The 14,577-nt window shown below is 39.8% G+C and overlaps 1 protein-coding gene across 2 annotated transcripts in view; it reads right to left on the reverse strand.

The window, feature by feature from the left end:
- Positions 1 to 4,782: 4,782 nt before the first annotated feature.
- chrm3a (cholinergic receptor, muscarinic 3a) overlaps positions 4,783 to 14,577 on the reverse strand; it is a 109,066-nt gene continuing 99,271 nt past the window's right edge. The window contains exons 1-2 of one of the 2 annotated variants that reach the window (XM_061744785.1): positions 9,250 to 9,277; positions 4,783 to 8,551 (exon numbers count right to left, since the gene is read on the reverse strand). In XM_061744785.1, coding sequence (XP_061600769.1) covers positions 6,595 to 8,532 — 1,938 coding nt within the window. In that variant the 5' untranslated portion in view covers positions 8,533 to 8,551; positions 9,250 to 9,277 and the 3' untranslated portion in view covers positions 4,783 to 6,594. Of the gene's footprint in view, positions 8,552 to 9,249; positions 9,278 to 14,577 lie in introns of those variants that run through there. The other variant, XM_061744784.1, reaches the window with a different exon arrangement.

Raw genomic sequence — 14,577 nt, forward strand, 5'->3', positions numbered from 1 at the left:
TCTCGACAAACCCTGCTTCATATGATGTAATATGCAGTCACAGAGCTTATGCTGCAGCTTCCCCATTGCATGTACAATTCCCCAAAGGTGTAAAAAAAATAATAATACAAAATTAAACTTCATTTTGAGTGGCACATGTTTGAAACCCAGTACCCAGCAAAGGGTTTGGGAGTTTTAAAACTGGAAATAAAAGGGAGGAACATGTTGCATAATCATAAATGCACATAATTATAGGCCAGTAAGACGCCTTTGTAAGCTGTGCATCAGTCACTGAAGTAAAAATCACACATTAAATGCTTGGTTCATGTTCCACATGGACATCCTACAGAATTAAGATAATTGAATAATCAACAACAAAAGAAAGCTCAGTTGCAAATTAGGTTGGTCTTTATACCTTTTTCAAGTGGAATGGATAGTTGTTGAAAATAATGATTAAAAAAAGATGCTATTTATGTACTTTAAATAAAGCATTCTTGCAAAAGTGTTTATTAAATCCCATTTTATCTCTGATTCTGCAATATAGCAGGCCTAATTATTCGGATGAGTTACAAAATTGAGTCATTTGATTGAATAAATATTTAATTTCCTAGTTTGAGTAAAACTGAGTGGTAGTAAAGCAAACTGAATACATGTCACTAAACAAGAATAGACAGCTTGTCTCTGAATTAATTATCCTTATTAATAATATGAAGGTCATTACTTGTTCAAACCAACATGCAATATATTGTTTACCTTGAAAAGGTGAAAGCATTAAATTCAACAGGATTCAGTTTTGAAATTTAACAACAACTAGAACATGAAAAAAACAGGACAAGCATATTGTTATATATATTTTTAAACAGACTAATGTAAATGGCTGTACTTGCCTGGTCGATTCTCCCCAGTGCTTCACTGCCGAATGAAGAAAACGACACAAATGGGTGTTTGTTTTCGCCCAGGAGCCGCTCCTTAGCCACGGGTCACATGAAGTTGGTATTTCCCTCATCACATGTCTAATCTGGATGACCATCTTCCTCTCAGCTCCGCGAGACTCATCAGGCCTCCTCACAAGAACACGAAACATGTGGAAAAACCAAGGACTGCTGTCGTGTTTATTCTGGGGAGATTAGGCAGTGGGTGCTGGGGCATTAAACAGTGACACGGGAATGATACTTTACTGAACATAAGCGTACTTGGAGCGAGGACTTTTTTGTGTGGCTCACCCTGGTGTTGCTGATAAATGCATCCCTCCAATCAGCAAACAGGCTGCAGCTGCGTCCTGCCAACTCATGTCCTGACGGCTGCTCCACAAAACCAGGAGAGCGGATTAAACCGGGATTTTCCTGGTTGATTTAAATCTCGATTCGGTTTCACAAGGGCAGTAGCATATAAATTGCCATGGTGATATATCCTGTGTGCTGTTAGCCTGCTCCAGACACAGCCAGGCTTAGTACAGCCCGGTTCCTCATCTGTATCATATACCACTGACTTATTATTTTAATATTATGGTTTTCATTGTACATTTTATATAGAATAGAATACGCTTTATTGGCCAAGTATGAACATACCAAACAGGGATTTTTTTTTTTTCGCTCACTAAACCCAGATTTAAATAGTTACAAACAGTAATAGACAAATGGCTCTTATTGCTTCTCAATCCTGGTCCTCGTGGGCCCCTGTCCTGCATGTTTTAGATGTTTCCTTGCATCAACACACCTGATTCTAATTAAAGGTCCTAATTAGCTTGTCACCAAGGTCTGCACAGCTCTGTTGATGACACAGGTACTTTTATCACGGTGTGCTGAAGCAGGGAAACATCTAAAACATGCAGGACTGGGGCCCACGAGGACCAGGATTGAGAAACACTATTAACACAATTTAAAAGTGAAAGGTGCAGCAGTATGGGGTAGTCATGGTTATTGAAAGGTGCATTGTTACAGCATATGATTGTGGTTATTATTATTAGGGCCCTAGCACTTACCAGAGGACTCTGTGGTAAGTCACAGTGCGAAGGCCCTATTGCAGGGGTGTCCAAAGTAGGTCCTCGAGGGCCGGTGTCCTGCAGGTTTTAGATGTTTCCCTGCTTCAGCACACCGTGATAAAAGTAGCCAAAAAGCGCGCCCCAATTTGGTGCAAATTAGCCCCGCCCCATCATCTGATTGGTCCATATTTGATACTTCCTACTTTCTGCCATAACTTTTGAATGGTTTGACCTAAAGACTCGTGGGGGGTGTCATCGGACTCTGTTTTGAGTCCTTGAACAAAATTGGTGCAAATTAGCCCCGCCCCTTCTTCTGATTGGTCGATATTTGATAGTTCCTACTTTCTGCCATAACTTTTGAATGGTTTGATATAGAGACTCGTGGGTGGTGTCATCCGCTAAATGTGCAGGCATGAAGACATCTACATGCAAGTCATACAAGCGCTTCCACTGCAGCACGCCTGAACGTGCACAAGGGTGCGAGGGCCCGTTAATCGCTGCTTGCAGCTTTAATTATTATTATTATTATTATTATTATTATTATTATTATTATATCCATGTGGGCATTGTTACTGTTCGATCAGGTTGTCAAAGAGGTCTTTAATAGACTATTGCATGTGTTGTCAATCAAGTCAAGTTATATAAGTAGCTCCAAACACACGTCGTTCTTCACAATAGGGTGCCAATTTTTGAATGACTTTGTCGATGATGAAGCGTTTTCAGGCGAGAAGGAGTGTTTTGGGACAGATCCGACCCGTTGGCTTTTATACCTCCATTAGCGCTTTTCTGGGGACGCCATCCGCTACCTGTGCTGACGACTGCAGGTCCCCAAATGCAGCAGCAACGAGTGGAGCCGCGCCCTCACCGTTACACAGATGAGGCTGAAAATCTTAAACCTAAATTATGGTTCCGCGTTAATCTACGCCATAGGTTACGGTGTACCCTACGGCGTAGGCTCTGCGTTGGTGTAACGCAGACACATAAATCAGCCTTTAGCAAATCCACTATTTGCTGCACCATCAGAAGAGTGTATTTGGCATTAAAAGATGACATGCACATCTTCATAACCTTCCCCAGTCACAGAAGAATACACTACATCAAGGAAGGATTCTACAACATCACAGGTAACACCATTAAGACAACACAACAAAAATAAAATATAGACTACCTTTATTTTTTTATGGATTAAATTGAATTATATCCCCAAGAGGGACATGATACTTCCACCATTCTTGACTCCACAGACAGTCTCCTCGTCTCCCCTGCAGCAGAAGTTCCTTCACCCTGCTACGTTGAATGTTTTTGAATTGATAAATTTTTTTCAGTCATGCCACCATTAAACAAACTCATATTAACCTAGTGTGGACAGGTGCCAGTAGTCTATATGCATAACAAAACTCTTAATGTTAGCCTCTGGGACCTTGACAAGAGATGTTTCCAGACACTGCAAGACAACATCAGTCAGTCCACGTCATACTACAGAAATGTCTGATTATATTGCATATTCAGTCTTAGGATGATGTACCAAGCATGAAGGGCAGTTTATATGGGACACAGACAGTGGCTGTCCCCCCCTGAATCCCTTCTAAAACAGGCCTCCCTTTATTTATATCAAGGGCGAGCCATTCTGCTGGCGTGGATTCTGGGGATGGTGGGCCACCCGCTGTGCCAGACACATGAGCCTTTTTTTAACAGCTAAAATAAAGGGATGAAATATGTGAGCAGGCACCTTCTAAGTCAGAACAAGTCATTTGTACATTGTCGTCCACATTTGTTCCAGATACTTACCTGTCTGCAAAATGTTCTTATATTTAATCTTTTTGCCAAGTCCTCTTTGGTCCAGTCATGTTCGTACTGTATCAATATTGATAAAATGTGGAACAAGAAAGAGTAACATGAATTAATCCGTTGCAGATTCACCCATCACATTATAGACTTCCACTGTTCATTTCTAAGTTTAAAGTTGCTAATTTGAACAGATGTCAGGTAAATCCTTTGATGATATGATTAATGTTTTCCATAAAGAGTAGTGGTCACAAAATGTGTATTTTAGACTTTTTATGCATTCAGGCAATCCGCTATTGTTTGCCATGCCCTTTGTTGCTCTTTTATAATCAATCTTTCCTTTCATTAGTATGATGTGCTTAATTTCTTCATAATCCTCCATCAAAAGATGTTGTTCATTTGGTGAGTACGGGGCACGCAATTTATCCCTTGTGATCATGGTCTTTTGAAGAAATCTGTGGATGCACATTTACCTGGATTACTTACACCTGGCTTGACAAAGCTGCACCTCCTGAGCCTGGTTTGGCCTTTGTGAAACAGATGAAGCCAGGATGAACTGATTGCGCTATGTTAAGCCTGGGTTTATCTCTTACCCTGGATTTCTGAAACATACATTTGTAAAACAGCCCTGATAATTTACAATAATTAACAACAAAAACAACAAGATAGTATTATAAAGGACCATTTGAACAAAGTTAATGGAATAACTAATATAATAACAGAAATAAGATTAAGTGTTTTTATTTTTTCCAAGTTATATTTCCAAAAAGCAAGGGAAAAAAGGAATGGTATTATAATTTCACAAACTTGAGAACTTAATCTAATGAAATAATGTCCTTCAACAACTTGTATATATTATATAATAAGATACTAATTAAGTTATCTGAGCTTAGTAAAAGTCAAATCAAGTAAAAGCAAATGAAACTTGCACAATAACAACAAAAAATATAATTTTGTCAAAAAATGTTTTTCTTTTTGTTTATTGACTTAAAATAAGCATATTATTGTCATACTTGAAATAAAACAAGTTGTGTTCACAAATGTTTACATTTCCCATGTTTAAATAGAAAATAAATCATATTTTCACAATGATGTATCATGAGCACACTGTGTTCAAAAGCAGACAAAATATCTGATGTAGAAAAGTGGGGCCTGTTTCTGATTTCACGTATGAGTAAAAGTCCTGGTGAATCTTTTCCTAAATGTCAGGATACAGTTTAGTTTTTTATTTCGGTTTTATGCACAATTCTGATGCTGAAAGGTTTGGGTGTAGAGTTTTCCCAAATACCAGTTAGATAAAAATAGGTAATGTGCACTGAAAGTCACATTATTTCATGTTGATGTGGACTGTCGGTGGCTGGTGTGGAGCTGACAACTTTCTGTAATGAAAAACCTGATGATACTGTACATCAAGACACCTTGTAAACTGTATATTCAAACCATATAACGTAAGAATTAATAATTTCAAGGAAAAAGTACTTCACCCAGAATCACACACAAAAAGAAAATAACATCACAACTGATACCTTAAATGATTGTGGTCTGTCTTTTAACATAGCATATATCTAGGAGCCATTTAATTAAACAAAACAGCCTTTTAATATTTGTAATACTTGATGCACAATTTTGTTAAAAGTGGCTTTTCTTGTTTTCATTCATGAATTTGACACGCCAGCACAGATGTTGACATTACGCTCAGGTACCAGATCTTCCCATCGGCCACTAGAGGCCGCCATTGCTCTTTGATATCAAGGACTTGTCCTACAAAAAAGAAAATGTTTCATAAATGGCAAATTTGTAGAAATTCAAGTCAGGTTAAAAAAATAAAACAAACATTAAAAAACTGACATTTTTATGTGTGCAGTCAATCATTGTGTATCAAGTCAGAAACCTAAATGTACATATACTAAATATTACTATTTTGTAACCGTTACTTTGGACAGAAAAACTGCAAGTACATAAAACACATTCAATGTTCTTATTGTCTCCACCACAAAAACCACAACAATCACATTGAACACAACAGCAGTTTACTGACTGTGTGCCACATAGAATATTCACAACTCAGGTAATTAAAATAATCATTTTCAGACTGGCTCAAAGTCTCTGGAATACCTGGAAAACCACAGATCATCACAAAAATAACAGATCTTGTTTGACTTAAAGTAAGAACACAATTTAAGAACTTTTATGTACCACAGGAAAGCTATATCCAAGTAGAAAGGTAATTCACGGAGGTTTTGTTAAAAAAAACCACATGCAAGTCAAGAAGATTTCACTTCAAATCTGTAAAATCGAGATGCCTGTGAACACAAAATTGTTTTTACCTTGGCTTTCAGGGACTTATTACAGATACATAGTTTTGTTTGAAATCCAAAACCACTCTGCACAATACAAGTCTAACCACCCACAGACAGAAAAGATAAGAAATATGAATCCTCAACCCTGTGACAGAGACACGCTTTATGTTTGTGTCAATTGCACTTCATTTTTCTTTCCTGCACTGCATTTAAAAGCCCTTTGCAATTATTTTCCTCTCAGTTCATTTCCACTCTGCTGTACTAGCGTGAAATGGTAAGGAGTTCTCCAAAAAGAGGGCCAACGCTTTCATCTCTGGACCTCACCTCAGAAAAACATGCACGTCTTTGCGAAATGGATTCACCGACACAAACACATACTGAGAAACCACCTCATAGGCTTGCCGTTTTTGAGCAGAGCAGCCGAAAGGACATCAAGGAACTCTAGGCAAAGAAACTCCACAGAAACAAGTAGATGGAGGCTTCTTTCTTGTCCTTGTCCTTTGTTAAATCTTGTTAATTCTTTAATCAACCATTCAGACTTTCAGTCATTTACGTAGATTCCCTGGGAATCCTCCTGTGGAAGACGACTGACTGTCTCTGCTGGAACTGCTGCTTTCTCCTTTTTTTCTGGTCCCAGCGGCACAATAATATCATTTTAAAGGTTGTACGGAAAGTCTTGTTGCAGAGTGCATAGCACATGGGGTTGACTGTACTGTTGACATAGCACAGCCAGTACCCTACTGCCCACAGAGTCTCTGGGATACAAACTTCACAGAAAGCATTAATCAGCACCATGATGTTGTAAGGTGTCCACGTGATGATGAAAGCTAAGAGGATGGCACTGAGAGTCTGAGCTGCCTTCCTCTCCTTCACTAAAGACATACGCTTCCTCTTGGTGATCTGAGTCCGAGCTCGGGCTGCAAAACGCTTTGCCAGAGCTGCGTCCTTGAAGGAAATTGGGACAGATGGGGACTTGGTGGTTGTGCTGGGAGTGGTGCTGTTGGTGTGAGTGGTAGTGGTTGCTGGGGTTCCATCCACAAATGCTTGGTTAGGGCTTGCCTGGATGGTAGACATTGACTGACTCTTGCGTGAGCAGAAGCGTTGGTGGCAGCTATTTTCCGTACTGTTCGCATCGTCACTTGTAGGGGCAGTGGTGGTGTTGGTGGTGACCGTTGACAAGCTGTCCCTGTTATACTCAGCTCCTCTCAGGGGATCTGCCTCTGAGGCTGCATCCAGATCCTCACATGAGGTGAGTTGAGAGTTAACAGCATTTTTAATGCCAGGGAGGCTAAGGACGATGGAAAAAATGGTATGACTCTGGGAAATCATCTCTCTTCCTCCACAGTCCTCATCTTCGGATGACCCAGAATGGTCCAAAGAGATTGCAGCATCATTGTTGTTCCAGCTGTCGCTACTGCTCTGGTCTGGATCAGCATCCCCTTGCCGAATGCTAGCAGGTCTCCACGAACGCATTCCTGGCCAGCAGTGGAAGCGGCCAACGAGCTCGCGACATGTGCTCTTTCTCTTAGACAACCTGGTCAGCTCATAGCTGCTGCAACTTCTTGAACTTCCTGTCTGATGCACGAAACGGACCCTCTCACTCCCCAGACTCCCAACCCGCCCCCCATTACCACCACGGACCCCCGAACCCTGCAACCCAGCTAATTCTTTTGAGCGGTTCTGCGTCTCCTTGTAAATCCGCCAGTAGAGAACACTCATTATTGTCACGGGCAGGTAGAAAGCCAATATGGCTGTGCAGAAGGTTATAATAGGCTCTGTGAGGAACTGTATTTGACACTGATTTGAGGGCACTGTCCTTTTTCCCACAACATACTGCCAGAGAAGAATGGCTGGGGCCCACAGAACAAGAGAAACTAACCACGCCAATCCGATCATGATCCCGGCTCGCTTTGTGGTCCTTTTAGCCCTGTAAGTCAAAGGCCTTGTGATAGAAAAGTAGCGGTCAAAGCTTATGACCAATAGGTTCATAACGGATGCATTGCTTGCAACATAGTCAATGGCCAACCAGAGGTCACACGCCCAGTTGCCCATGGCCCAGTAGCCCATTATAAGATAAGGTGTGTAGAGGTTCATGGAGATTACCCCTATAATAAGATCAGCTACAGCTAAACTCAGAAGGAAGTAGTTATTGACCGTCTTCAGCTGGCGATTAACTTTGAAGGACACCACTACCAGAATGTTGCCGATGATGGTGACCAATGACAGTGTTCCTGTCAGCAAGACGATGAGGACAACTTGCCAGACAGGGTGGCCGCCCAGGGGGTCAAGCGCTGCTGTTTCATTCCCGTTCTGTGAAGAATGGTTTAAGAGTTTGCTGTTGAAAGAGGAATTATAATCAACAGTATCTGACCAAGGGGATCCTCGAATATCTCCTCTATGGAGAGCATTGGATTGTGGGTATGCTCCGGGTTCTAGCGGTGAAGGGCTGACAGTCAGGAATCCAGGGTCTGTGCTGTTGGAGCTCATTTTTATCTTCTGGCATATTCTGCAGGGAGAAAGGGAAAAGAGAGGTAAGAGGGAATAAGGAGAGAGGGAGGGGGCAAAGGGCACGAGTAACACAGGGGGAAGCAGAGAGGGGAGTAATGATCAATTGAGAAAACATAATTAAAATGAGGATGAGGACGAGCGTATCAACACCTGACAGTTCTTTTTATATCCAGTGGGTGGGGCTATAACCTTGTATATCAAATTGAGTGAACATGTCTCACAAAGGGATCTGATATTCTATATGATATCTATATCCATATCCTTTCCTTTAAACAATCCTGTTACTTCATTTGTGAACACACTGTAAATGTACTATACTGACAAATATATATCATACCACAGTCTGACATCTAAATCAAATAGGTTATCTAGCTTTCAACGACTGAGAAAGTTTGCAACCATAATCTGTTTCTTATGCCACCCAGCAAACGTTAGCCAATCTACTGATGCTGAGGTTAGATTTTTTTGTTGCTGTTTTTTTTTTTTCACCATTTCTGCTTTGACTCCAAAGATATCTTTGTTCAAACTGTATTTTGCACAATGTTGTCTAAATTAACTGTAATTTTTTCCACTATCAACTCAGATGTGGGGTTAAATCCCCAGGGAGACTGAAAGAGTTTTCTAGGGATACATTTTGAATCAAAATCTAGATTTTTTTTCTTCCAAATATTCTAAGCAACTTGTTGTTTCACTTACTTTTACTTTGTAACTTTTACAACTCACATTTCCGTCAGTTATTTACACGTAGAGTATTTGTGTATGTACATGTTTGTTGTGCTCTGAAAATAAATAAGAGATGCATAATCAATAACAAATGCAAGAGGTAATGATTAGGGTCTTAGCAGATTGCCAGCATATCAAGTATTAGCATAACTGACCTCAATGAGCACTCGGAAACATGCACAAACATTAGATGATGAACTGTTAATCAGGAGAACTTTTTAAATTGGAAAACTTACATCAAATACATTTTTGGATTGAGGAACAATGAAGAAAATTCCTGTGGGATTGGACAGAACATTCAAATAGCAGATAGAAAGCCTCTCGCTGTGAGCTGAAGTAGGAATAATGTTGCTGTGAGGCGGCACTGCTCAAAACTCTGCTACCCATTATGTTAATCAATCAAAATATCTTTAGAAAAGTTCAAGGAAAACAATATTTTAAGAAAACTCCGCCTATCCAAGAACAAAATGCAACATGCTACTTTTGTAAGAGTAAAAACATCAGAACCCCTCCTCTTACCCATCCAAAACTGCTACAAATACAATTTGAAGCAATATGTAAAACCATAGTAGTCCTATACTGCATAAAATTGACATTTTCTCACAGATAACATTTCATGCTACAGGGAAAGGCACTGGAAGCTGAGTGCTGCACCTGATCCTAGAATATCAGACCTCCCAGAGAGGGGGTAAATAAGCTCAGTAGCCAGCAGCGCCTCACAGCCGCTTGTGACATTGCTACAGCTATTATGAAAAGGACCCCTGCTGATCCCGCTTCAGACACAAACCACCTCATTCACAGATACTCTCACATTTTACACCTATACCTCTATATCAATTTTAGATTACACAAATATGCACAGCCTGTTGAAACATATTTGTATCAAAACATGTAGCACCTGCATATACGCCCATATTAGTAATGCATTGAACATTTAAATATAACTAGCAATTACAAAAGACAAAAATCTGCATTAATGCTTCTAAAACAAATTCAAAATTTACGAGATGTCAAAAGTCAAAAGCTTCTTATGAAAGTAACATCTACTTTAAAGGGAAATTACATGAAGTATATTATTCAGCATTGTATTACTTAGGGGTGTTGAACATGTGCTAATTGGTTTACAAGTGCAAAATGTGTCTTTGTGAAGATAAGGACCCCAGTGGTAAAGAAATCGGTAATTCATCTGCTACCTTGACTCGCTGTAAACAAAGAGTGAAGAAAACATTTGGAAAAACAGTGTTTTTAGGGCCCGAGCATTTACAGTGCGAAGGCCCTATTGTATCTGTAGGAATTTTCCTTCTTTCTTCTTTTTTTTCTTTCTTTATTTTTTCGACGAAAGGAGGGCCTTTTTGCCCCCCTAAACGTGCCCCAAAAGTCACAAAATTTTGCACGCAAGCCAGGCCTGGCGAAAATTTTTAGATTTAATGGTTTGCATTAATGGGCGTGGAAAAATGGCTCAACAGCGCCCCCTAGAAAACTTTGTGCCTCAAGCCCCACAATACGGTTTGACGTACATGCATGAAAATCGGTACACACCTGTATCATGTCGCAACTTAAAGAAAAGTCTCTTGGCGTCATGGCCGAAACCGAACAGGACGTCGGCCATTTTTGAATTAATTGTGTAATTTTGGTGCAATTTATGCCATTCCTTCGGCCGTTAAACGGCGCAAACCGTAACGTGCATCCAGGTGTGTTATACATCAAAATGTGCGTCTCGATCCTGCGACGACGCGCATTACATTTCTTAGTCAAAAGCATTACCGTGGCGACGATAGATTCTAAAAAGCGCGCCCCCCCTTTATCTGGTTGGTCCATATTTGATAGTTCCTACTTTCTGCCATAACTTTTGAATGGTTTGATATAAAGAGTCATGGGTGGTGTCATCTGACTCGGTTTTGACTCTGTCACCTTAATTGGTGCAAATTAGCCCCACCCCTTCTTCTGATTGGTTGATATGTTATAGTTCGGATTTTCTGCAATAACTTTTGAATGGTTTGACATAAAGACTCGTGGGTGGTGTCATCGGACTCAGTTTTGAGTCCTTGATCATAATTGCTGCAAATTAGCCCCGCCCCTTCATCTGATTGGTCGATATCTGATAGTTCCTACTTTCTGCCATAACTTTTGTATGCTTTGATATAGAGAGTCGTGGCTGGTGTCATCCGCTAAATGTCCAGGCCTGAAGAATCTACATGCAAGTCATACAAGCTTCCACTGCAGCACGCCTGAACATGCACAAGGGTGCGATGGCCTGTTCATCGCTGCTTGCAGCTTTAATTTTTGTTTTTTTATTTCCTTTTTGAAGATTAAAAGGAAAGTCAGTCCTGCAAAAGCCCAATTAATCACTTATTTATCTGTTAGACGATTATTAAACAGGAGATCTGCAGAACAAAGGAGGGAAAAACTTAGATCCTATGGGAAAAGGCCAAATGTCAGACACCCCTTTATCTGTCAGTGGATTTTTGTGAGTTGCATGATGATAGGAAGTCTTTAAGATGAAAGAATTTACTGAAAACATGTCCTACTGTTTGTTGGCTCTGTAGAGACATACCAAAAATTAACTTCTGAAGTTCTCAGTGAACAAAAATTGACCACAAGTTGAAGGCTAGTTTTTATCTCCTCCAAAAACTGATCAGCATCTTTGTTGGAAAACTGCACGTAACCACTGACAAAGATGTGGGTTAGAGCTCAGCCCTGCAAAATACCCAGAGTTTAACCACTAGGCCAGTAACTGTGACGGTTCAGGTACAAAGAGGGATAAATATATTCATTAGTTGCGTTGCAACAGAACCTGCTGGCTTACATTTTGAGGTAGTTGGTTCCGGCTTGGTTTGACAGCGCAATCTAAGCTGGGTGAAAGGATCCATCTAAGCGGGCTGACTTGACTGGATCCTGGAAGTTGGCCTTCTTGTTATTCTATCAGGTTTCTACTTTCAGAAAAGATATTTAGAAGAGAAGCGATAAAGGCATACGAGGTCCTACACAGATACATCATGATGACAAATACTTTCAGTCAAGGATACATTTGCTAAAAGGTGAACCCATGATAGCCACAATATCTTTTCCCCATTATTTAGATAGGTATAGAGATAGTGATGTTTACTCCACTATGTCTGCATTTTAGGACAGAATTCAGAGCATTGCCGCAGTGATTATTGGCTAATCTTATTGTTTCCCCTTTTGTTGCCTTTTGCACATACATGAAATGTGCCGATCTTGCTACACCCACATGCAGAGAAGACATCTGGAACCAGAGATTTGCACATTTTTCAGAGCATGAAAGAAGCCTAGTTTTGAAAGCAACTCAGGAATAAGTAATTTGAGCAAAAGATAGTGTACTGCAGAACAATATTGAACCAAAACCTCCAAACACACAAAAACACGCTAGCCATACAGGCAGAGGAAAACAAAAGCAATCAGGGATAAAGATTAAATCTCAAATTTCATGCAGTGGCAATTTGAAGAGCAGCCACTGGCTGAAATCAATCGTATTAAGATGCCCCAGCAGATGTAGGAAATAGTTTTACGATTACTGGGTGGGAAGCCAGTATTTTTCGGATTTGTTATATTGTAAATAATCCATTAGGTCATCTCAGTAAGGCCTCTCAAATTTTGATGGCATAGGGCTGTGCAATAAAGAACAGCAATCAAAAATATACTATGCCAGTAAAGATAGTGATAGGGTTTATTTCAAGTAGTGCCACAACACTGGTGTCATTGATTTGGTTTACAGCAGCTTTGCTGGAGACCAAACCGGATTCCTATGATGCAGGCGTGTTGTCTTACATAGTAAATACAACATCAATAGGTGATGTAATCCACAACTGTGTCCCTGGCTGTCAGTTTGTGAGACACAGTTTGGAACATTAACAGGAACGTTGCTGTTACAGTCAAGGGGTCTCACATGAGAATAATTTATTACATTTGTGAATATGTGCCTCATGCACATCTCAATAGGTTACACTATCAAACAACAACAATATAAAGAAGCAAGGGAGACTCAGCCATGACGGTTTGTAAAAGTAATTTAGAGGGAAACAAATATTTGACATCAAGAAAGAAAAGTGTCTCATAATATGCCTTTGTTAAGATATCACAAGCTGATGCTGAAAGTTTTGATCGTTCTCCAGAACCTCAGGAACATGCAAGAAATGAAGTATTTAATACTGTAACTGGATTCCTGACTTATCGAACTTACAGCCCTGACCTTCCCACAAAGTGCAAATGAATCCTGAAGAAATGGTAAAGAGTTTGTTTTAAACCCCTTTGAAAGCTCTCAGTTTCAGAGATGTTATTTCACGTGTCTGTGCTGCCTCCAACCTGTCGTCATGTGCATGTTTCAACAAGGTGATATAATTAAAGGTTTATGAAAGGGGATGGTTTCTATGGTTATATTCGTGGAAAAGGAAACAGTTTTGTTCAAGATACTTAAAATTTTAGTTCAAAGGTTTTTACTATCTTGATTTGATTCTTCACGCTACAATTGTTGCTGAACTCGAGATACTTGTTTCAGACTTGAGGTTATAGTTCAGAAACTATCCTGTGAATGAGCACACAGTGTGTATGTGGATGGCCACAGGGTTCTATATTGGCACACTATATCATTTTATATTCATGAATTAATCTGGGGAGAAAAAAATTAAGCGAAAAAACCCACCTTTAAATAAATTACACTATTATTTATAATTAACGCATACTCCGTCTATATCATACGCAGAGCAAGAACTGGATGTCATTGCATGAACTCTTGCAAATATGTCCACTGAAGGACTAAGAGAGAATTATCCTTTCACTTTGTAGCAGATACTTTGAGATGTAAATGATATGACTGACCGTCATGATCTTAGCGGGTGTTTTTATAATATGTGATGCTGATGATAATTGTAGCAATTGCAGATCTGAGCTGCTGCCTTTCCAAGCCAGGAAACTGGTAAAAAGGAGAACTATAGTCTCAAAAGTCTTCATAGGGTTAGAAAATCATACAAATTAAGATAGTCTATTAAAAATACTAATAATATTACACAGGCAAAAACAAGAGACTGGTAAACATACACTGAATTATTTGTTGATAATACATGTTGTTTTTTCGTGTTTTGTAAAAAAACTGGTTTTATTAGTTCAACAACATTCAAAATGTATGCGGCATGTAAGGAAGTAGGGCTGGGGAAGGAGTTCCTTTTTTTGGGAGGGGGGTTTAGTCAGGATGAGGTAAATCCATCCCAAGGTGGTGAGGATGATGTTCCTGCCAGAGCAAAGGGAAAGGGTTGCGAAACAGCCTCAGGACATCTGTCAGGTGCT

Source organism: Cololabis saira, chromosome 17, assembly GCF_033807715.1.
Source record: "Cololabis saira isolate AMF1-May2022 chromosome 17, fColSai1.1, whole genome shotgun sequence".
Classification (NCBI taxonomy): Eukaryota; Metazoa; Chordata; class Actinopteri; order Beloniformes; family Belonidae; genus Cololabis; species Cololabis saira.